This window comes from Ovis canadensis, chromosome 2, assembly GCF_042477335.2.
Source record: "Ovis canadensis isolate MfBH-ARS-UI-01 breed Bighorn chromosome 2, ARS-UI_OviCan_v2, whole genome shotgun sequence".
NCBI classification, from domain to species: Eukaryota; Metazoa; Chordata; class Mammalia; order Artiodactyla; family Bovidae; genus Ovis; species Ovis canadensis.
In genome coordinates, this window is record NC_091246.1 from 203,759,583 (window position 1) to 203,785,779 (window position 26,197).

General features: G+C 37.0%; 1 protein-coding gene across 1 annotated transcript in view; it reads right to left on the bottom strand.

The window, feature by feature from the left end:
- Positions 1–14,590: 14,590 nt before the first annotated feature.
- The window catches only part of STK17B (serine/threonine kinase 17b), a 30,427-nt gene continuing 18,820 nt past the window's right edge, over positions 14,591–26,197 (bottom strand). The window contains exons 4-8 of the mRNA XM_069577903.1: positions 24,387–24,531; positions 23,130–23,256; positions 21,564–21,612; positions 20,236–20,415; positions 14,591–18,213 (exon numbers count right to left, since the gene is read on the bottom strand). Coding sequence (XP_069434004.1) covers positions 17,931–18,213; positions 20,236–20,415; positions 21,564–21,612; positions 23,130–23,256; positions 24,387–24,531 — 784 coding nt within the window. The 3' untranslated portion in view covers positions 14,591–17,930. The remainder of the gene's footprint in view (positions 18,214–20,235; positions 20,416–21,563; positions 21,613–23,129; positions 23,257–24,386; positions 24,532–26,197) is intronic.

Consider the following 26,197-nt stretch of genomic DNA (forward strand, 5'->3'; position numbering starts at 1 on the left):
GACACGACTGAGTGACTGAACTGAACTGAATGCAGGAGACCTAGGTTCGATCCCTGGGTTGGGAAGATTCCCTAGGGAAGGGAATGGCCACCCACTCCAGTGTTCTTGCCTAGAGAATTATAGATTCTGAGAACAGGGAACGTTCAGATCTCCTTTAGAATGGACTGGTTGGATCTCCTTGCAGTCCAAGGGACTCTCAAGAGTCTTCTCCAACACCACAGTTCGAAAGCATCAATTCTTTGGTGCTCAGCTTTCTTCACAGTCCAACTCTCACATCCATACATGTCTACTGGAAAAACCATAGCCTTGACTAGACGGACCTTTGTTGGCAAAGTAATGTCTCTGCTTTTGAATATGCTATCTAGGTTGGTCATAACTTTCCTTCTCCTGCACTAGGCAGATTCTTTACTATCTGAGCCACCAGGGAAGCCCCAACCAGTAAATAAGGGAGCTCAAAATTTGGACCCAGAGTTGCTATGAATCAAGCTTCCTCCTGAGCACAACTAAAAAAATCTCACCACATACTGATCTCAATAAATATGTGTCTATCAAAGTGGAAGTGTAATAATTCTGAGAGAGGAGCCTGTAGTTTGGTTCTCAGAACCACATGTGAAAGCAGATGTACAGGCATGGCTCTCCAGGGCAGGGATCTGAAGATAGAAGTTGGTAAATTACAGACCCCAAGGATATCTAAAAGGAGTACTAGCTTGGCTCTGAGGCCATGACTACTTAGATTTATAGCCAGGTTTCATCACATATTAGCTTTGTGACCTGAGAAAATTACTGGAATTCTCTGTGCTTCATTTCCTACGATTGTACAATTATAAAACAGTAGTAACTACCTCACAGAGTCATTGTATGTGTTAAATGAGTTAATTTATGTAAAGCACTTAGAACAATGTTTGGCACATAGTATTTCATGAAACATTAGCTATTATAATCTTGGTGTATATTTTCCCCGTGCATAATCTTTTCTCTCTCCCTCACTGTACATTCATCTGCTGCTGCTGCTGCTAAGTCGCTTCAGTCGTGTCTGACTCTGCAACCCCAAAGACAGCAACCCACCAGGCTTCCCTATCCCTGGGATTCTCCAGGCAAGAACACTGGAGTGGGTTGCCATTTCCTTCTCCAATGCACGAAAGTGAAAAGTGAAAGTGAGGTTGCTCAGTCATGTCTGACTCTTAGCGACCCCAAGGACTGAAGCCTGCCAGGCTTCTGTCTCCAGGGGATTTTCCAGGCAAGACAGTACTGGAGTAGGGTGTGCATTCATCAGTTGCTTTGAATTATCTGGGAAATGAGAGAAGGTATAAATAAATACAGAATGGAAAAAATAACCTTTATAATATTAATAAATCTACTTTTATGATAGTGACTGGAGGCTTAAAAATGCAGAAGCTGGTTTTCTTCAATAGTTGAAAGAACAAAATTCTAGGACCAGGAGATGTGAGCTCAGGTCTTGGCTCTGTCAGTAATTATACAACCTTGGATAAGCCTCTGCTCTATCAGCCTTGGTCTTCTCATCTGACAGTGGCGGGGATGATGCCAGGATGGTCTGCCAGAATGCTTTATCCTGGGGCATTTTGGTAGGTTTGTGCTTTTGTTCCATGACCCACACTTGGTGAGCAACTGCCCTGTACCAGACTAGGTGTTGGAGTTGGGACATGCAAAGTCTGGTACTTTGAGGAATTTATGGCTAAGGAACTGCAAGCCTGACTGAAGAGTGTGCGTGTGTGTGAGCCTGCAGCACTGGGTAAGGGCTGAAAGCAGATATACCAATTCAAACGATGATTTCCAAATCCTAGAAAGCACACCAAGCACACAAGAGGGAATAATACTGGCATTACGTTGCCTATTCAGAAACAGGTTTTTGTTTTTTGCGATTTTTTTGACCCAAAACATACGCACGATTCCATGGAACTTTCTACCTATAATTGCCACCATCTGAAGTATTTTTGTTTTGCATTCGTTTTGGATCCTTTAAGATGCCACAAAACTATAACTCACTTTCTCAGGACAGAACACTTGTATTTGTTTGGCAGGAATTTTCCCACTATCTCTGTTCAAATATTAAGTTATTAGATAGAAAACACTAATATTATCACTCTTCATGCTTATCACCCTTGACACAAATAGAAACTTCGTTCATTGGCTGGAATCCTGTTTAATACTATTCAACATCAAAGACATTTGGCATACCAATCTCCTTGGAGAAAAGGATGTGGGTCTTTAATTTAGTTACACATGGAACTGAATTTGACAGCCCCAGATTATTTGCCAACAATATTTTTGTAGCCACAAATAACTATCAATTCAGCATTTTAGTTTTGAGTCAGGTCAGGAAAAGGTCTACTTTGGGTCTGATTAATCATTTGTTTGTATATTTTATTTTCAGATGTTCACGTAGTGCCCATGTGCACGGCCATCAGAGCAGAAAAGCACACCAAGCTGACCAAAGCCATAGCTTGGCGTTGAATTTTAAGGTTTGACCCCCCCAACCCAAATTCTATGCCTGTGGCATCTGCATAAAGGAAGCAGACTCCCCCACAATAAAAATCTAAAGATTTTTTGTTAACCTATCATCACAATATTTGATGTCCCTTAGACTGGCCCAAATTTTGTTAAATATTGCTTCTCAAAATGTAATAAAAATAGAAATACAAGTGGCTGATAAACCATGAAAAGATGCCTGGCCTCATAATGATAAAATATGAAAATTAAAATATAATATTTCTATAATATTGGTAATATCTTGAAAACTGAAAATACTCAGTGTTGGCAAGGATAGAGTAAGAGGCACTCTCACTTAGCTGTTGGACCTTAAAATATTAGTTCAGTTTTCCCATAAGGGAAAAATTCCCAATATTCTATGTATTCTTTTACTTTAAAATTCTACATTTAAGAAATTATATTCAAAGGAAATAACAATGAATGTACACAAAGATTTGCCTATAAGAATAATTGCTGCATTGTTTTCAATAATGAAGTTAAAAAAAATTAAATGTCCAAAAATAAGATATTGGTTAAATAAAAGATGCTATATCCATACAATAATATAGAATATAATCATTAAATGTATTTTGCGGCAATAATACATTTGTGATTTATTAAGTAAAAGAATCATCATCCTCATAGTGGTTATACCTAAACAAGGGATCTAATTATTTTTCATTATTTTTCAATTTTTGTTTTTCTGTATTTTCTAAGGTGAATCCACTTACCACTTTAATAAAAATTATAAATTATAATGCAATTTTTTATTAAAAAGTATATAAACTATGATGCAAGGCTTCTTAAATATGGATAAAGTTCTAAATGCTATTAAAGCAAATAGATACCTAGTACTCACCCTGAAATCTCTGTGATAGTAACTTTATTAAAATTTATATTTTACTAGTTTATATCATTTCAATCTCAAGTAATTTAGAATGTAATATTTGTTGAAGACACTGTAAACATATAGACATTTTGTATAATATAGTGGTTTTGCACTATTTCAGTGGACAAAGAGCTGAGATTTGCAAACTTGCACTCCTATCCGTGGGAAGCACGTGGAAATAATAGGAAGAGCTGACAGATGTAGGTACTTTTGTAACTGAGTCCAAAATAATAGGGGTAGAAAGCCAACGCTCATTGGTATAAAGGGTGGATGCACTAAATTCCTGTCACTGCCCCTCACTGGCTGCATAACCTTGGCCGACTCACTAACTCCAGGAAAAAAGGAGTAACAATAATATCTACTCCTTCCAGGGATTGTGAGATTTAAATGAGAGAAGGAGTGGCAAAAATAGAATTTGAAATACACATGGCAAAACAAGTAAACTTTAGCTATAATTCCCATCCACTGGTTCATCATCTGATTGGTATATCTGAAGCCTCCTGCTCAGGTCTTTGTGCCCAGCCAGAGGAGGATGTCAAACAGCAACATCAGTCAACAACCACCCACATTGCTCTACTTGCTCATGTTCCCCAGGGAATAAAGAGTGCAGTCCTTGAAAGGAAATGAACTTGGAAATACCCTTGCATTCCTACTTTGTGTGTGTGTGTGTGTCTTAATGGAATCCTTTTGTTAAAAAAAAGAAAAATCAGTAGAAGAAGAGGCTTCGTTCACCATTATTTAATATTGCCAAGCCTTGGGGAACAATATACTCACTGCTTTGTGACCCAGATCCCAGCAGGGGTTAGGCTTCAAGGGATCCTTTTTGAATTCCATAATTCTTCTCTTTTCTTTAAGGTTGTTTAAATGCTACCAAACTCTTAAGTGCCTAGACAGATGAAGGTCACTGAGTAAATTGGTAAATGTTGCTAAAGCCAGGAGATGAGTGCCTCAATACAAGGAAGGGCCTGATTTATTTATTCAGAGCCTGAGCATGAGGAACAGTGACCACATTATGTGGTAAAATAATTAACCTGGTTAAAAACAATGATCACTTACAGTAAAAATGTAAGAAAAGTTGACTTAATCCAGGAAAATGTTGGTAAGTTTACTGATGCTTTTTGTCAAATCAGTAATTGAAAACTCTAGCTCCATGTTCCCTAAAGTAATAAAACCCCTCGGTCCTGAGCAGGTCTGGGGGAAAAAAAATGTTTGCCTCCTGGAAAAGACAAAAGCTAATTTTTTTCAGATTTTAAAGAAAGATATAATTTAGAAAAGGGATAATCACAAGCAACATTTTCTGCTGAGAACAAAAACCAAAGCAAAAAAATATTTATGGACATTCCCAAGCAACCACTATGGCAAATCTCATTGGAACTTTAATTCATGTGGAGGCTTTGAAACATCAGCACACAGCAGGAAATGAAAGGGCATTTGAAAAATAAAGGCCAACACTAGCTTCTCTATCCATACCTCTATAAATCGCAAAGAAGGTCCTTATTTTTAGCAAAACTGCTATCACATTTACAAACAACAGTTTTGGAGATGTGTCCACAGTTTGGTGCCAACAGTACTCTGTCGCTACGAATCTAAACCCACCAGAATATTCTGTTTTTCAAAAGTAGTTTTGCCTTAAAATACATTCACATGGAGAGCAGGGAATGAGAACTGTCATGTATAATGAAAAGTGGGGGCCTGAGAACAAGAGAAATATGCTGGAGAGCTCAAGAAGTATACAGGGAAGCAAAGCTCTTTTTTAGCTCCCAGAGAATTCCTCAGCAATTAGTGGTTTGTCTTGAAATGATAGCAGTTGCAAGAATTGTGGCCAGAGACCCATGGCCTGCCTACATCATGGGAATATCCCTGGCCTCTGAGATGAAAGAAACTGCATAGGGTTATGGAAGCACAGCATATGTTTTTCAAAGCTTGATAGGCAGCTCTTTCAATAATATATGAAGCAAACAAAAAAAAAAGGCAAACAAAAATGGTCCTTGATCAGGATTTAACAGACCTTTCAAGGTGGTGGAATGTGTTAATACTGTAAAGTATTGTTTGTGAACACGGAAATGTTTCAGTGTGCCAAGCTACCCTCCAAGAAGTATCTTAAAGTCTTGGAAGAATAAAGTCCAAGATAAATGGCTGTGGGATTTTGTCGCTAAGATGACTAACTTCCTGGCATTACTCAAAAAGATATATAATAAAGTGTCATGAAGAACTTCCAAAATCATCAGAGTTTAAGGACAATATAATATTTTAGTTTTACATTTTTTGCTGAAGCAGCTTTGCTCCTTCCCCTATCAAATACCTGATTATAAAAGAAATGCATGCTTATTGTAGATAACCAGGAAGCATGAAGAAATATCATCATCACTCCACCACCCATGTGCCGATATGATTAGTATACTGGCAACTTTTCTTGACTTTTTCCTATATGTATATTTTTAACGTAGTTGAGATTATACTGTGTGTGGATGCATGTGCATGTCTTTTCACATAATGTATCATAGAATTATCCAAGGTCATTTTGCTTAACTTTGTTTCCTGTTATTGTACATTTTGCACATTCATTAGTATATTTGTATACTCTAAGTGCTCTGTTATTTCAAGTAATGAGCTTTCATTGCTTAAAACATGGAAGTATTATACATTATATTTATTTGCACACATATGTATCTGTCTCAGTTTTGGTGCTGACACAAAATATTTATCTTATATTTATTTTCTTTGATGCAGTTCCTTAGAAATTAAGGAGACTTATTTGAATCTCAATTATGTAGAAACTAAAAATCAACAGTGAAAGATAAATATAGTCCAATTTTTAAATGGGCACAAGATTTAAATAGACATTTCTTCAAAGAAGATTTACCAATGGCTAGTAAGCACATGACAAGAGGCTCAACATCATTAGTCATTCAGTTTAATTCAGTTCAGTCACTCAGTTGTGTCCGACTCTTTGTGACCCCATGAATCACAGCATGCCAGGCCTCCCTGTCCATCACCAACTCCCGGAGTTCACTCAGACTCACGTCCATCGAGTCAGTGATGCCATCCAGCCATCTCATCCTCGGTCGTCCCCTTTTCCTCCTGCCGCCAATCCCTCCCAGCATCAGAGTCTTTTCCAATGAGTCAACTCTTCTCATGAGCTGGCCAAAGTACTGGAGTTTCAGCTTTAGCATCTTTCCTTCCAAAGAAATCCCAGGGCTGATCTCCTTCAGAATGGACTGGTTGGATCTCCTTGCAGTCCAAGGGACTCTCAAGAGTCTTCTCCAACACCACAGTTTAAAAGCATCAATTCTTTGGCGCTCGGCCTTCTTCACAGTCCAACTCTCACATCCATACAAGGAAGTCAAAATCTAAACCATAAGAATTTTAACTTTATACTCACTAGGATGTCAATTATCAAAAGGACAGTAACAAGTATAGGGAAGGATATGGAGAAACTGGAACCCACATACTGTTGGTGGGAATGTAAATTGATATAGTCACTTTGGAAAACACGGTGGTTCCTCAAAGTTTAAGCATAGAGTTACCATATGACCCAGCATTTCTATTCCTAGTTATATACTCAAGAAAAATGAAAATATATATCCACACAAAGCTTTGAAAATATATATCCACACAAAAACTTGTATTAGCAACATTATTTTTAACAGCCAAAAAGTAAAAAGGTAAATGTTCAATAACTGATGAATGGGTAAGCAAAATGTGATATATCCATACAGAAGAATATTATTCAGCAATAAAAAGGAGTGCAGTGCTGATATATATGACCATATGGATGAAAGTGATGCTAAGTGAAAGAAGCTAGTCATAAAAGATCATTTTTTGATTCCATTTATATGAAATGTATAGACTAGGCAAACATGCAGAGACATAAGGTAGTTTAGCAGTTGCCTAGAGCTGAGAAGTTTGGGTTTTCTTGTGGGGAGATGAAAATGTTCTGGAATTAGACAGTGGTGATGGTTGATATATTTTAATAAATATATTAAAAATCATTGAATTGCACACTTCAAATAGGTGAACCATTTGGTATGAAAATTATGTTTCAATAAAGCTGTTATTTAAAAAGAGTACTCAGCGCATTGCAGAAAATATTCAGACATTGGCTCATTTTTCATAATTTAAATGTACCAATAAGGACCCACCATATTTTTGGCAAGAGAGTTTGCCTGACTGCAAAGCACTCTTTGGTATCAAATTTCTTTAAATGTGTTTGAAATGTTCTTACAGTCACGGGAGATAATTACTACAGTCTCTGGTCAAGTTTCAGATGGTTCAGTCTTAGATCCCTGCCTTTTTAAGAATAGAGTTAGACTATGCTTCCTGAGTGAAAGAGTTATTTTTGAGAGAAATTAATTTAACTCACAGGCTTTTACTATAATTCAAAATAAATATGAGCTTCCTTATCCAGGAACTGGAAAAAGATTTATTTACATTTGCAATCATTTTGACAAAAACTCTATATAAATCTCACATATAGAGGTTATTTCCATTTCTAACCATTCTAAGAATAAATGTAGTATAGCCAGTTTAATTTAGATGGCCTTTGTTTGTCGTTTAATTTTCACAGGCATTTTAGACAACTCACCTATTCCTACAATCACACAGTGGGGCTGGGGTAGGGGAGCAACCATAAATATTTCTGTGGTTATTTTTCAGAAAATATAATTTGCCACTAGGGATGACTTTTAAAGTTTATATTAGTCATTTTCACTTTTGCATGAATATATTCCTATCTGAGATATAATTTTCATAAAGTACAAAGCCTTAAAGGAATTGGGAGGGGGAGCATAAAGAAGGAAATGAGGTGCTTACAGAAGTAGAGACAGGTTTACCTACCACCACTCTGGCAGGGCAACCCATAAACACCCAAGTGTCTTATGCTCCAGTGTCTGTTGATAGAAATGGTGGGTGTGCTACCAAAAAAAAAACCAAAACAACAACAACAACAAAAAAACGCCTCTCTGAATTCATTCCACTCTTCATCCAATCAGTTCTCTTCATCCTATATTACCTCTCTCCTCCCAAACTGTGCCTTACTGAAGACGTGACTTCACTGCAGGTTAATATGACTCTAATATGGAGAGCTGCATTGCGGAAGGCACTGAAGGGCATTGTTCAATTTCACTGGCCCACCCCCAGTTAGTTTCCTCATTCAGTCAGCTTTGCAAGGACAACACCTTGGCTTCATGGCCAGCCACAGGCAAATCGAGCAATACATTCCAAAGCCAAACTCATTTTCCTCTCAAACACGCTCCTCCTCCACTGTTACCTCTATTACTAAATCGATTGCCATTGAAGCGGTTACTGTATTGCTGATCCTGCTCACAGTGCGAGCTGTCTCGCCTATCTCACTGTGCACACTGCTGAACCCATGAAAGGCGCGGTGCGCGCCAAGAGGCTGGAAGAAGACTCCAGGAGTAGGGGCTGCAGACTTGTTTATTTCCTCCTGGCTAGCACAGGAGAAGGCAATGGCACCCCACTCCAGTGCTCTTGCCTGGAAAATCCCATGGACGAAGGAGCCTGGAAGGCTGCAGTCCATGGGGTCGCTAAGAGTCAGGCACGTCTGAGCGACTTCACTTTCACTTTTCACTTTCATGCATTGGACAAGGAAATGGCAACCCACTCCAGTATTCTTGCCTGGAGAATCCCAGGGACGGGGGAGCCTGGTGGGCTGCCGTCTATGGGGTTGCACAGAGTCGGCCACGACTGAAGTGACTTAGCAGCAGCAGCAGCAGTTCTAAATCTCAAATCTCACTCGAATCTGTCCATTTCTCTCAGCTTCTTCAGCCACTACCATTTCTTACCAGGGTGACTGAAATAATTCTCCCAAGTAGGTCTCTGCTTTCAAATTACTTCCTTTCAATAGTCTCCACACAGTGTCCAAACAACGAAAAACATGAATTAAGATTATGTGAAACCGGAACTTCCCTAGTGTTCCAGTGGCTAAGACTCTGTGTTCCCAATACAGGGGCCCAGGATTTGATCCCGGTTCAGGGAACTGGAATCCCACATGCCTAAAAGATCCTGCATCAGCAACTAAGACTCAGTGCAGTCAAATACATATTTTTAAAAAGATTATGGAAAAGACTCTGATGCTGGGAGGGATTGGCGGCAGGAGGAGAAGGGGACGACAGAGGGTGAGATGGCTGGATGGCATCACTGACTCGATGGACGTGAGTCTGAGTGAACTCTGGGAGTTGGTGATGGACAGGGAGGCCTGGCGTGCTGCGACTCATGGGGTCGCAGAGAGTCGGATACGACTGAGCGACTGAACTGAACTGAACTGATGAGAAACTCTCATTTAAAACTGACATCTCATGACCTTCAAGTAAAAGGCCTGCCCCAGCAGCTGCCCTCCTCTCCAGCCCCTTGTCTCACCTCTCTCTGGAGATTATTTTGGTCCCTTCAATGAATCTGGCATTTTGTGTCTCAGGGCCCATTCTGCCTGAAGAAGGTCTTCTTATGAAGTCTATTTAAGAAGCAGCTTTTGGGACTTTTCTGGTGGTCCAGTAGCTAAGATCCTGTGCTCCCACTGTAGCAGCCTGGGTTCAATCCCTCATCAGAGAACTAGGTTCCACATGCTGCAACTAAAGATCCCATTTGCTGTGGCACAGTCAAATTAACTAGTCTTTCCTACTTAGCAAGCACTAAATAAATACTATGACTTAGATGATTCAATCCTAACTTTGACTTTATGATACATTTTCAGTTTTTAATCAAGCATGTATAAATTAAAATTTAATCTATTTTCCTAAATGATGCAGATTCTAATCACTTTCTCCTGTTTTTTAACAATTTAATACTGGAAAATTTAATTCCAATCTGGTGTGATAGAAAGGGAAAAGAAGGCATTTGAACCCAGGTGGACTTGAGCTCAAATCCCCACATGTCATAATTAGGTAATTGAAAAATTGCTTAACCTGAGACTCAGTTTGAGGAAATCTACAAAATGAAAGAAATACAATCATCCCTCAGTATCTGTGAAAGATTGATTCCAGGAGAACTGAGAATAGTAAAATCTGCAGATGGCTTATTCCCCTATAAAAAATATAATATTTTCATGTAACAAACCTATGCACAGCCTTCAATGTACTTTAAACTGTAAGATTTCTTATAAGACCTAATATAATCGTCGGAACACAAATTCTGCTTTTGGAAAATTTCTGGAATTTTTTTCAAATATTTTCCATCTGCTGTTGGTTGTATCCATGGATGCAGAACCAGTGGATAACAGAGGGCCAACTGTATTCAATTTGCAGAGTTGTAAAGATTAAATGAAACAGCATGAATAAAAGGGTCAAATATAATTCTCAACTCATGTGTGCCCTTCAGTCAGTCAGTCAATTCAGTCACTCAGTCGTGTCTGACTTTTTACGACCCCATGGACTGCAGAACACCAGGCCTCCCTATCCATCACCAACTCCTAGAGTTTATTCAGACTCATATCCGCTGAGTTGGTGATGCCATCCAACCATCTCATCCTCTGTCATCCCTTTCTCCGCCTACCTTCAATCTTTCCCAGAATCAGAGTCTTTTCAAATGAGTCAGTTTCTTCACATCAGGTGGCCAAAGTATTGGAGTTTCAGCTTCACCATCAGTCCTTCCAATGAATATTCAGGACTGATTTCCTTTAGGATGGACTGGTTGGATCTCCTTACTGTTGAAGGGTCTCTCAAGAGTCTCCTCCAACACCACAGTTCAAAGGCATCAGTTCTTCGGTGCTCAGCTTTCTTTACTGTCCAACTCTCACATCCATACATGACTACTAGAAAAACCATAGCATTGACTAGATGGACCTTTGTTGGCAAAGTTTTGTCTCTGATTTTTAATATGCTCTCTTGGTTGGTTATAACTGTTCTTCCAAGGACCATGCGTCTTTTAATTTCATGGTTGCAATTACCATCTGCAGTGATTTTGGAGCCCCCCCAAAATAAAGTCTGTCACTGTTTCCACTGTTTCCCCATCTATTTGCCATGAGGTGATGGGATCAAATGTCATGATCTTAGTTTTCTGAATGTTGAGTTGTAAGCCAATTTTTTCACTCTCCTCTTTCATCAAGAGACACTTTAGTTCTTCTCCACTTTCTGCTATAACAGTGGTGTCATCTGTATATATGAGGTTATTGATATTTCTCCCGGCAATCTTTAACTTGTGCTTCATCCAGCCCAGCATCTCATGATATACTCTGCATGTAAGTTAAAAAAGCAGAGTAACAGTTTACAGCCTTGACATACTCTTTTCCCTATTTGGAATAAGTCTGTTGTTCCATGTCCAGTTCTAACTTTTGTTTCCTAATCGGTATACAGATGTCTCAAGAGGCAGGTCAGGTTGTCTGGTATTCCCATCTCTTTAAGAATTTTCCATAGTTTGTTGTGATCCACACAGTCAAAGGCTTTGGCATAGTCAATAAAGCAGATGTTTTTCTGGAACTCTCTTGCTTTTTCAATGATCCAACTGATGTTGACAATTTGATCTCTGGTTCTTCTGCCTTTTCTAAATCCAGCTTGAACATCTGGAAGTTGATCACATACTGTTGAAGCCTGGCTTGGAGAATTTTGAGCATCACTTTGCTAGCATGTGAGATGAATGCAATTGTGTGGTAGTCTGAACATTCTTTGGCTTTGTCTTTCTTTGGGATTGGAATGAAAACACCTTTTCCAGTCCTGTGGCCACTGCTGAGTTTTCCAAATTTGCTGGCATATTGAGGGCAGCACTTTCACAGCATCATCTTTTAGGATTTGAAATAGCTTCCACTAGCTTTGTTTGTAGTGATGCTTCCTTAGGTCCACTTAACTTTGCATTCCAGGATGTCTGGCTCTACGTGAGTGATCACACCATCATGATTATCTGGGTCGTGAAGATCTTTTTTGTATAGTTCTTCTGTGTATTCTTGCCACCTCTTCTTAATATCTTTTGCTTCTGTTAAAGTCCATACCATTTCTGTCCTTTATTGTGTCCATCTTTGCATGAAATGTTCCCTTGGTATCCCTAATTTGGGCCCTTAGTAAACTATATTCTTCCTCTTTTAATTAACATCTTATGTATCTCTGAATAGATATCTTCACAGGCAATATTTTTATATAAACACACAACACCTATTTACATACCATAAAGATCTTCAAAAATTCAACAGATACTTAGATACAATGTTGCATGCTGTTTGGGACAGGGGAGCAAAGCCTAAGTAATTAAATCTCTTACAAATTTGATGATAAAAATGGCCTCAGCCACTGGCCATTGTAGTTATTCTATTCCTGGGAATAAAGGAGACAGGTTTATTTGCAGTATCCCATGCTTAATCATTCGTATTAAATGAATTAGGACCAGAACTAATCAAAGAAGCAAACAGCTGATTACTGCTGTTTTGTTGAAGAAGTAATTGATGTTCACACAGGTTAAAGCAGCCAAAAAGGCCCCTAAATAAATGGCACAGCTCTTTTTCTCCCTTTATAGCTTGTTTTCAACGGTCTTTAGTCTGTGATTACTTAAATATTCATTTATTTCAGAAGCCTTTTTGTGCAAATCCCAATTAAAAAACCAATCACGTTCTTAATAAATTGGGTTAACAACTTCTTTCAAAAGAAGAAACAAGTAAATTGCAATGTTTTCATTTCTAAAATTTGATTTCCTGTGACTGTATAGGCAGTGAATTCAGTTAAAACCGGGAAGCCTCATAAATTTACTCATAGTGATTGATTAATAGAGGAAGATATATCTGTGACATGGAGAATCTTTGTTTGTTCAATAATACTGTCTTTCACTTTTTTCCACATACAATTTGCACTCGTTTGTGTACTCAGTATAACTAGAGTGCCTCTACAACTTACAACTGTATCTGTAATTGGTGACCCACTTGCATTTTACCATCTGGCTAGAAATATTGGTATAATTAGCACATATCTTTCTTTTGGCCTTTCAAAGGGGTATTACAATCACTAAATTTAAATTCCAGTGGTGAACCACAGAGGGTGGAATCCTTTCGACTAATTATAAAACAATCCCTTTTTTGCTTATTCTGAAAGTCGACCACAGCATGGAGTTGGCATGGAATCTAAATGTGATATTATTCATTTGATGCTGACCACATTTGCACCCACCCTTGCATATTAGAGATATTCTTGAACAGTGCATACTCCTAGAACAGAATTCAGTAGTTGTGACAAGGCATTGTATGGCTTGCAAAGCTTAAAAGATTTAATAACTGACCCTTTATAGAAAAATTTTGTTGACATTTTTCTGCATGATCTAGACAGTCTAGATATAAATGTAATAATTTTTACCAGTATGAGCTGAAAGGAAATGACTACAAAATATATAAAGAAATATCATTGATAGAAATTAATAATTAATAAAAAGAGGTGCAGTAAGAGAACAAAATTTTTAGAATGACACCTAGAGAGTGGCTTAGACGGTAAAGCGTCTGCCTACAATGTGGGAGACCCGGGTTCGATCCCTGGGTTGGGAAGATCCTCTGGAGAAGGAAATGGCAACCCACTCCAGTACTCTTGCCTGGAAAATCCCATGGATGGAGGAGCCTGGTAGGCTACAGTCTATGGGGTCGCAAAGAGTCGGACATGACTGAGCGACTTCACCTCACCTCACCTCTAACTAAGGGAGATAACATGAATCCAGGAAGTTCAGGTGAGGAGGTAATACAGAAAGGGAAAATATGATCATCAATTTACTTAGTTTTTTTTTTTTACTTAGTTACATCAGCTTACATTTGAGGATACTTATATCCAAACAAAGATAACACATGTAACTTCAGTGACTAGGAGGAAAAGGAGCTAAAGAGAAAAACTAGGGAGTGGCTGTGTGTCAGAAAAAGAAGATATGGAACCTGAAGGTGCTCACACAACTGAAAAAAAGTTCCAAGTTTTTCTCAATACCTCCTTCCTAGGAATTGTCAAGTCTGCACATCATTTTTCTCATCACATTTCATATTTCTTACATGGTGATTTTACTCATCTCTATGCAACACAGTGCACTGCCATACATTGACATTTTTCAAAAGTATTATTACTTAGAAGTGAATAGCCCTTCTTGTTTTCAAATTTATGTGCTTTATCCAACAGACTGGGTCTAATAAACACAGCTGTATTAGAAAAGGAGTTCAAAGACGATGTGGGTCAAAGACTAGAGACTCCAGACAAGGAGGTTAGCATTTAGGAATAATGAATTTAGAAGTACTTTAAAGCAAAAGACAACCACAAATGTTAAAAAAATGCTTTTTAATTTGTAACCAAAAGGATCATTAAGTTGATGTAATTTTTTTTTACTAGAGTATTCAAAACAATTGTAGGCAATATGCCTTAAGCAACATGATTACTGAATAAAAGTTGAGATGGACGGCAGTTGTAATTTGTGTGAAATTTATACTTGAGCTTAAAGTTTTTTAAACTTTCATAAAATTATAAACTAATAATAATTCCCCAAATTGGAAGTCAGATAACTTATTTTAATACAATTCAAAATTAAAGTACAATTGCTTACACAACAATGAATAAGGACAAGTTTCCAAGTCAGATGTCAAACTGAAAATTCAAATATAAACAGAGGAAATGTAAACAGTTATAAAATATCAACAGTTATAAATGTTACTTACTTACAGAAAGGCTATTCAAATTTTGGTCTATGAATGATTTGTGACTCATTCAAAATGAAAGAAAGAACTTGTGCCAGAATGGAAATCTATTATGTCACTAATCGGCTATTTCTTTTATAACAAGACTTTCTTGATAAAGGAAGCAGTGTGCTGATTTATATTCTGGCACAGGAGCCTTATCTCATTACAACCTGGAGAACAGGTCCTGCTTACTTTCTTTAAAGTGCCGTGATAATTTTACTGCTCAGAGTTAGGTTAATTTTAGTGTGGGGGAAAAAAGTTGAACTGACACATGATTGTCAGCTACACCTCTTCTATTTTTAATCCCATTGATCCAAAGATCCTAACCAAAAAGCAAACTATACTTTATAAACTCATCACAATATAACATTAATCTTCAGATGATTACTGACATCTATTCACCTCTGAGGGGACCTCCATATTCCCAGTTCAATGACATATATCAACCGTTTTGATTAACACTTGCTTTCAATCTTGCGGGAAGAAAGTATGAATCATTTTATAATTATCAAGAAAAAAATTTAGTAAGTAATAGTTATTTGTGAATAAGTTCCTCTAAAAATTGGTTTATTCTCCTATATCAATCAGAGAAACTTTTAAGTTCATCTTTATGAAAAAATTGAACTTTTATACTGTTTGGGTAACAACTAGTTGCTTTACAATGAAAATTGGTAGGGAAAAATGTATGGAAATTTATAACCCTGTGTATTCTATTAACTAAGGGGAAGCAGATAAACTATTTTAAGATTCTTCAGAATAAAAGTAAACGTGCATATAATTCAAAATTCAAACATTGCTTGATTTTTGGTATGGCATAATTCCTCTGGAAATTAAAAAATATAATATGGTCTTTTGTAAAAGCAATAATTTGCTCTTTCTCCAATGACTTACTAAACTTTACCTGCATTAGCTTAATACTGAAGGCAAATAAATGGACAGCCAATGATTCAGGAAAATCTCAACAGTCTTAGATATACAGAAGTCTGCAGTGACTAGATTACTGAACCGATAACTACTTCTTAAGGAAGTTAAATGTATATTTACATGTCTTAAGATGAGAGCTTCTTCAACACCTGAGCTGAGTGCAATATACTGGAGGGAAGAATCTCTAACAGAAAGTTGTTTAAGGACTTATTTCACCTATCTATACATATATACATACATCTATACAAACACATTTACACATATACACACACACAAGCAGAAATAACTTTTCCTTCAAGAAATGTTGATGTAATAGGAATTCTCCATTTATCTAAATAAAGCAATCTGATGGTTATTTAAAAGTTTTTAAGTTATTTGGAATCTCACAAAATTTCAAGAAGTTTTTCTAGAATAACATATAATTCAAAGGGAAAAAAATTCAAGGATTTCTTTTGACAAAACCGAATTTCTTTTGACACAGTATCATGGTTGCAAAGTTATAGTTACCTTAACTTGATAACATGAGTTTAAATAGTCTCCAGGTGGAAAGTCATCAAAGATTACCCAATGGGAGTCAATCCCCACCCCCTTAGGACTGGACATAGTCACCGGCCTCCCATAATTCTGCTGTCCTTGGACTATTACTTGCAGTGGCCCCACCATTAAAGGCCACTCTGCTGAGCCTTGTCACACACTAGGAAGAGTTCTTCACAACTCTAGAAGAGCTTGATGTCATCCTGCTCTATGATCACACTCACCTTGCTGCAGCTGACTGGCATCGTGCTAGCAGTCCTACTGTGCTATGATATGTTTTATGCATACTTTTACAACTCTGAATGATTGGCTTGTACTCCAAGACTCAGAAGATACTTAAAAATTCTGCAAGTTGTGTAAGTCTGTCAGTACTTTCTTCTACATTCAGTATGTTTCACTGACTGAAAACAGAGCACATTCAGTTTCATCTAAGTATCTTCTACTCTAGAGAATCTGGAGATGAAAACGCTCTACACTTGTATAGCTTCTATTCTCCATCTTTCAGAGCTTGTTAAATCTGAAGTATGGTGAGAGTGGGCAAAAGACATATGAGTTAAAAATGATGCCATGCTCTTCTTTTCTCTGTTTTAACTTGCATACTGCTGCTGCTAAGTCGCTTCAGTCGTGTCCGACTTTGTGCGACCCCAGAGACACCAGCCCACTAGGTTCCCCCATCCCTGGGAATCTCCAGGCAAGAACACTGGAGTGGGTTGCCATTTCCTTCTCCAATGCATGAAAGTGAAAGTGAAGTTGCTCAGTCGTGTCCGATCCTCAGCGACCCCATGGACTGGAGCCTTCCAGGCTCCTCTGTCCACGGGATTGTCCAGGCAAGAGTACCAGAGTGGGGTGCCATTGCCTTCTATAGAATATCCCTAATCCAGTTTCTAACCCCTCCTCTGCTCTGGTTAAAGGACCTGTCTCATATAACAGATCATACGTAATGCAGTTTCAAAATATCCATGATTGAGAAGCATTTTCAAGTGTTAAATATCTCAAGCATCTATAGAATAGCTATATTTTTATTTAAACTTGAAACTGTTATCCTAAACAAAATTCTATCAATAGAGGCATGGTATAGGGCTTACCTTGGAGAATCTATTAAATTCAAATGTCTTCATTTTGCTTAGTTTACATCAACCATAATATAACCCAAATCACTTTTTTCCTGATATGGAAGATATTCTGATAAATTCATTTGAACCCAAACTCTTTCATTAACATGTAAACTCACAAGTACAATTTTATTTTTGTTATATATTTAAATATTTTTTGAAGAGTTGATATCTCAGTATAGGGAATGAAACTGTGCTAGTCATTACTAATTTAGCATTCAAACATTTCCCTAAATTCTTCAATGCAAAAGTGCATTTACAATATAAACATGCCATATATGAAGCTACAAACCACAATCTCACACTGGAGTGGATTTCAGATTCCAGACTCAGTTCAAATGGGGTGAGGAGGAAAGTGCTAACAGAGCAAATCAGACACAAGCTCGTGGGGGCTGGGCAGCGAGTCGTCAAAGCGGAATCTCTTGGACACCGTGCTGCTGTCCTCCGGGATATTCTCTTTGTCTTCCCGGTCACTGCAGGTGCCATTACAAGAGGGCCTGTGAGTCCTGTCCTCAGAGGACCTTACTGGATGATCCTGACTTTGAGAGGAACTGGAGGTTTCTTCAGGGTGAAACAAGTTTCCAAAGTCCCACTGCTGTAGCCAAGAATGAGAAAGGCAGATTTCGGCTGTCGGTCTTTTCCTTTGAACGAAAGCACCGAGAAAAGATTGAGATCTAAAAATCGGGTTGGAAATGTCTGTAGTTCAGTACATTACAGGCTTTTTAAAATTTATTCTGAAAATAATACGCACCCATAGTACAGGATGGAATAGTAATAAGAAAAGTGGAACACCCAAGTCTGACATGTACTGAAAATTCAATTTATCGTGAAGCTTACAGACAGGACTATCTAGTCAAAACACTTGGGAACATATTTTAGCCTTGCAAATAAAAATCAGTAAAATTATAAAGACTCTTGGGTTTATAAACCCTTTGAAGGAAAATACGTGTAAGTAAATTATAATCTCTTACTAATTACTTTATTCTTAAAAAGTAGTAACAGTTAAATCTTGAAAACAGAGACTACTCTTCAAAGATGTTTATCTAATATTTTTACTTTTTAAATTTTGTTTTCTCTTGTGAAAGCACCATGTTCAAATGTCACAATATTTCAGAAAGAAAACCTCAACCTTAACATAACCACCATTACCATTAGAACGTAGGTTTCCTTAGTCTTTGTTTTTATGTTCCATTTTTATGATTATAAAAAAATTAAGGTGCTCATTACAGAAATTTTAGAATCTAAGTGAAAAATATTTAAGAAAACTAAACAGTTTAAAACCATAAACACATAGAATAATCACTATTTCTATTAAATAACCATCTATGAATGGTAGCCTGCCAGGCTCCTCTGTCCACAGGATTTTCCAGGCAAGAATACTGGAGTGGGTTGCTATGTCCTCCTCCAGGGGATCTTCCTGACCCAGGGATCGAACCACGACTCTTATATCTCCTGCACTGGCAGGCAGGTTCTTTACCAAGAGCACTACCTGGGAAGCCCAAAATAGAGCTAGTCAGGGTTTGTTAAGACTTGCATTAAGTGTAGGTTTTCTTCTTAAGCAAATAAGGAAAGTGAATCCTCCAGGAGATTAAGTAACTGTCAGAGCGAGAAGACTTGACAAGTAACAAAACCAGGATCCCAGCCCAAGACAGTGTATCACAGCTTCTGAGTTACATGCCGCCAAGGCATTTTAAGGTAAATAGGGCTGATCCGGAGGCTTCCCAGGTGGCTCAGCAGTAAAGAATTCACCAGCCACACAGGAGACGCGGGTTCCATCCCTGGGTTGGGAAGATCCCCTGGAGGAAGAAATGGCAATTCACTCCAGTATTCCTGCCTGGAAAATTCCATAGACAGAGGAGCCTGGTGGGCTACAGTCCACGGGGTTGCAAAGAGTCAGACACGACTGAGCAACTGAGTACACACATTCAGGACTTATCCAGGTAAAGAAAAGGAGGTCAGCTTTTTCTTTTCCTGCTTTGAAGTCGCCAATGAGTGAGGTAAGAGTTTTAAGACATACTTTCAAGTACCTTCTTTAGTAGGCAAAGAGTATCTGGCCCTTAAAAATTTGACAATCAGTATTTGAACTTGTTATACAACTATGGTTATTTCACTATAAATAATTCATAACAAAGTCTCATCATAACCAGCCATGTATATTATAAATCTCTGGTGTGTGTGTTCAGTTGCTCAGTTGTGCCTGACTCTTTGTGACCCCATAGACTATAGCCCACCAGGCTCCTCTGTCCATGGGATTTTCCAGAATACTGGAGTGGGTTGCCATTTCTTCCTCCATGGGATCTTCCTGACCCTGGGACTGAACCCAGGTCTCCTGTACCTCATGCATTGCAGTGGATTCTTTACTGCTGAGCCATCAGTTCTACTACAATCATTTTAAGGAATTTCAGAGGACAGTAGCAAGTTGACAGAGAGACAATCCAAATCTCTCTCCATTTCAAGATTTCCTGTTATATATTTTATATTTCCTATGTTTGAAGTTATGGATCTGTCATTTAATGATCTCTCATACCACCTCTCTTCCCATTTTACCTGAAACTTGAGAGAGCATACATCTAATAATTTTATACTGTTTTATAATGTATCTTTCTTAATAGTCATATATAATTTATTTTGTAATAGTATTTAAGTATATTAATATTACTTACTCTGGATTTTTCACTAAAAGGCTCTGGATGAAGTCTGTGGCCAGCTGTGAAACTGATGAAAAAGTTTCTTCCGAATAATCTACATTAACTTGAGAAATATTGAGGTATGTTTCCTGATTATCTTCTCCCACAAATGGGGATGTGTGAGTTAACAACATATATGCTATTACACCAACATTCCTGAAAAAACAAATAACTGAGAAGATGGGAACTTAAAATGTGTGTTAATCTTAAAATATGCATATAAAGTAAAATTGATTCTTGACATATTCCTGTCCTTAAATCTTGTGCAGTTAAACTACAGATTTTAAACTGCTTTTTAAAGTTCCCACAGTATACTATTAAAGCTGAAATAATTATGCTGTCTCAAAGTTTGCCTCACAGAAAAAGACTGAGGGAATATACATGTATGTTATATAAAATAATGTATTAAATATGTATCATTATATCTACAGTCTGCCCTTCACACAGATACCTGTTTATCAAGTACACAAAGCTGTCCTGAGTGGCATTTCCCAAATGGTGTTCAATGACACAGTAATGATCCATGAGACATAAATAGGATTCCATTTGGTAAAGCACAGTACTGGGCAGACAGATTTCTTTTTAATTGCAAAACTTTTAGAACCATAAATATGTTAATGACAACTCCTGTGTTCAGGAACCAGAAAAAGATAATACATATATAGCACCTATTTCACCCACTTACCTAGCCATAGGACCCTTTTTTCTTAGCAAATCCATTTCATCCCCCTACATGGCAAACTAAACTCTTCCTCTTGGTCTGATGGAGTCAGTCTGCCACTGTGGTTTCAAGTAAAGTTCTGGTATCAATGCCATCTCTACCCTATAATATTCTGTCTGTGTCAACCATATAAACTCACAATACCCAAGAAATATACTCTTATAAAACTAAACTTTTAAATGGATCTAATCTCATTTTTCTACTGAGTAAATGTCTTTCTAGTTCTAGACCTAGATCATATGTCTCCCATCTGGTGCTTGTCTGCTGCTTCCTTCATGGTTATTAAATAGTATTCTATCTTTATTATAGAACATATAGCATAGTACTGTGACTATTTTGTTCTTTTATCAGAAGGAGTCTTCCTCCAGGAAAGGGATTTTCCTGTTTATTCCTGTACTTTGGCTCAGAGCCAAAGTGTTATTAAAAAGAATGAACAGGTAAATGTTTTCCTGTGGCATAATAATGATAGCCAAATAAAATCTTTTAAAGATAGCCTTACTATTTACATTTTGAACCAAAGAACCACAGCATATGTACTAACCAGCTCTTAAAAAAGGAATACAAGTAACTAACAAAATTTTACCACATATCTGTTGCTGTGGTAATGGGATCGTAGTTCAGGATTTCTGGAGCTGAAAGAGAAAATAAAATTCAAACTCAATACTGACAAATCTAAAAACATGAAAATTGCTTTGCAGTAAACTGGATTTAATTTTAAAGAATTACCAATATATCAGTAGAAACTTAGCACAGTATTTATTATCCTATGATTGGACATTTAGATATACCTAATGTTGAGAAAATTATATAACCAGATGGTTCAAAAGCACCAATTATATTCTGGGAGTAACCAGTAGTTATGCAGTATTTTTTTAAAAAAACAATTAAGATTAACCTCAGAAAAAGCAACTATGAAGAAGTAAAATGTTAGAAGCTAAATTCTTTTTACAATTTTAGTTTTATTACTCTGTTAGGAATTAGTTTGAGTTACTTTATTAGAATGATTTCAGTTTTTCTTCTCAGGGTAAATGGACTCATATGCATTCAAAAATGACACTGAACAAACCAGCTTCCTGGAAGTGTTTTAGATTTTCAAATAGATTAAATATCCCTTTTAAACTATGTAAAACCTAGTTTCCTAAGCAATTAATTTTCCACTGTCTCCTCCTTTGCCCACTCCCCACCAAAAATATTTACTGTTACAACATAAATTCTCTATACTTTCTGAACATTACTATAAATTTCAAATTAGTAGAGTCCAAACTAGTATCTATACTTGAATAACTTTTTAGTTTCACAGTATGATTTCATAACTTTTGCAAGCATAACAGTTTGGTTAATAAAGCCTGTGAGTCACATATATTGTCAGCCTGCATGCACCACCTGCTACGTTTCACATACTTCTGTGAGCTATATTATCTATAATTACAATCATTATTCTAGGACACTGTAGCCTCTATCAGCATTCAGAAGTTAGTAATTTGTTGTTTTTCATTTCGGGAAAGTCAGCTCCATTGCTGAGTAGCACCTGTTCTGTTTACTTGTATCTTTTCAATGCCTGCATAGGGATATCCATATGAGCAACACGAAAAAAGTGTAAAAAGACTGTTACTACAAATTAAAATACTTTACCATTTATGTGCTGCTTTACAGGACTTAAAAAACATCTTTCATCTCCATGATCTAATTTGTTGATTTAGCACGATATTCCTAGATTATCTAATAACAGATTCTACTTAACACCCTTCTTTTTCAAAATCCTCCTTTTACAACTCTCAGCAAAAGCCTCACTAGGACAGAAGTAAAAGTGACATCTATTAAACAAAAAGGCTTCAAATGCAGTAACACTGATTCAGTTTTCCTCTTTTTTCATTTTCTTCTGCTTCCTAACTTCCTTTTTACCTATTTTTCTTTATGTACAAAGCTTTTACACACAAACATTAAACTTTTAACTTATATGTCCAATGTCCTGTAAACTGTGATTGTCTCAGTTCACTACAATTCATTTAAATGTGTCAAAACCGAATTTCAATGCACTAAAATCCTTGAACCAAATAGATCTTGGAGTTACATGCCCTAAAATAGTTCTATATAGGTATCACTTATTAATACATTTCAAAGTGGTATATAAAATAAAGGAAATTCTTACCCAAGTATTCTGGTGTTCCCATGATTTCCCGGAGTTCACATGCATTTCCTATTTTTCGAGACATTCCAAAATCTACAATTTTTATGTCCCCAAGAGGATATATGCTGCTCAATAATATATTCTGTGGCTAATAAAGCACAACAAGAAATGATAAATAATATAAAACAAGAAAAGAATACTAAACTCAAATCAGAGGTAACTTAAGTAGAATTTGTTTAGCGATTAAACATTTATTGAGTCATCCACTAAACATTTACTAAACTACTACTTAGGAGGAGCTATATAGTCAATGATAAATTAAGAAAAAAATACACTTCAAGAGTATTCTTGGTTTAAATAAAAAAAGATGGATACATTGATTGATTAACTGATTATGATATACAGAATACTCAGTAGTAAAGATTGCTTAATTCTGCCCATAAAAAAGTCCAAGAAAGCTTTGCAGTAGAGATGATGCTTAAGATGAATCCTGAAGGCTAAACAGAAGCATGCCAGTGAGAAAAGTGGTCTAGGGAATAGCATGGAAGAAGGCATGACCAAATAAAAATGTGTTTACACCCAGAAAGAGCTAATGGTTCAGTACAGTGGTATGGTTCTGTCTGACTATTCCCAGGATTGTACCTGAGATAGAAAGAGGCATGGGAGGGTATATGAAAAGGAGATCATCCAGGAAGGGAAGAGTCCAGTGTTCAAACAATGAGAGACAATTTGATTCAGATTTCAAGGTTCTTGTATGGCTAGAGAGGAAGCATAAGGAGAAAGGATAGTAAAACGAGAGGCTGAAGTGTTACCTCAGGGATTGGGAAGGGGCCTGAATGGTCTGGGGTGGGGTGTGGAGAAAGGAAAAGCCAAAAGACTAAAAGCCTCAAGAGAAAGATGAATGAGTATAATGGGAGCAAAGGAGTAAGGACCAGCAGGTTATCTTCAAGAGGTAGCTAAAAATTAAGTGTTTCAGAGATAGACGGTTTTATAAGACAAAAAGTGCAAGATGTGGCAATAAGAACAGGATGCAGTGACATGACGGTAGCATTAGAACATATGTAATGATGGTTTTTAAAAGCCCAGTGTTTAATATCTGAGCTGCTCACAAATGCAGTCTTCTATCAGTCAATACAGAAGTAAGTCCACCTAGCACATGCACAGTCTAGACAAGCATGACCTATTGTTTCCTCTCAATACCAGTTTGCAGTGAGTTGTGCAAAGCAAGAGCACAGAAGGAAGAGAGATGTAGTGGTACTTAAAACTACATTACATTACCTTTAAATCAAGGTGTACAATGTTATTCTGATGTAGGTAATGAACTCCTTCAAGTATTTGTTTAATGAGTCTGATAATGTCATTTTCAGAAACCATTTCAGCCAACTCAGGTAAACACAAATTGAAAATTTCTCCACCTGCAGCACTGAAATAGAATTCAAAGAATAGAAACTTGAAAAATCATTGATCTAAAAATGACAACTTTTAAATACTATATACCTTTAAGTAAAAGATATGGCCACCTAAACTTTAATCTCTCTATACATACACATTTGATAGGGGGTGGTGGATGGTGCTGGGAGGGATGTTTAAGAAATAAAATAAATGACAAGAATAGTTTAAAGTCTGGGTGCTAGTATTTACCTATGAGTTCAGCTCTGCTCTATTTTACTCATTTATTCATTATATGTAAACATACCTGTCATCTGTTTATAGATAGATATTTTGATTCTCAAAGCAATCATGTGAATCATGGGTATCATTCCCATTTTGCAGATAAAGAAATAAGTACAAAGAGGTGAAATTAAGTGAGAGGGCAGAATCTGAATCTGTATAATATGGATGAGAATCTACATTCTTAACCAATATCCTGCATTGCAGCTTTACAAAGAATAGTTGGGGCCAGAACCCCAATTTTTTTTCTTTGTTTATAAGAACTGAATATCTAAAGAATGCCAACAAATGCATAATGAAAAATTCCTAGATTTGGAATCAAATGATTAAAAATCTGCTATTTGCCAGGAATATAATTTAGGGTCAATCACTTATTTGAGCTTCCTCATTTGTAAAACAGAGATATAACTGAACTGATTTAGTCCTTTTTTCCTAAGGACTAAGTCTAAATGAATGAAATAAAAACTGTCAGAAATCATCCAAAAAAAATCTAGATGGTTATTAATAAAAACTTATAAGGTATGTTTGGGAATATCTCAAGTAAAGCCTACTCTATATGATAAATCAGAAACTCATTTATTTCACAGAACACTATTTTCCCCCCTTTGGTTCACTCCTGTATCCACAGCAACAAGAAGAGTGTCTGACACATAGAAGGTATACAGTAAGTGTGTATTGAATGAATGAATAATGGAATAAACAGTCATTCTTCAGAGCAGCTGAAAGTACAATTCATTAGTCTTGGTGACTGTCAAGAGGAAGAAGTATGTCATATATATCTGGAGTCACAAGAAGGAAAAAGAATCAGTGGTCACAAATCTGAGTCTCATTGAAAATCACAGGACTGACCCTTCACACTTGCAGAGGTAACCAGGCTATCAGGGCATCTGTACAGAGCATGCCAACTAGAAGCTGCAGGGCTTTGTTGCTTCACACTTTACAGTATTTCAGAGAAATCTGTGGGACAGCTGCTAAGGCACATGTGGTAATGCTTCAATAATGTTTACTTCATATCTCAATGACTTCCAGCCCCCCAAACTCCCAGAAAGTTCATAAGAAACGAACTTCAAGATCTGACTTCAAGATTTCATAGTAAAGACAATCTGAGTATGAAAAATTTACTTTGCTATAAAACACTGTAGTAGTGACCTCCAAGGTTAGGTACCAGAAGACAATGTTAGAAATTCATTCATCTAAAAAAGAAACTGATCTTTATGAATAGCTAATATTCAGACTACACATGTGGCCCCTCAATTTACACATCAATTGTTTATTTGTCATAACCCTGCTCAAGGTCTCCTTAGGGAAGAGGGACTCCACAAGCCAAGCTACTTAGGATACCTCACTTCTTCCCTTTCTGGTTATGTTATTCAGCTTTAATGAAATGAATCTTCTCAAAACAAGTGATAAAAATATAT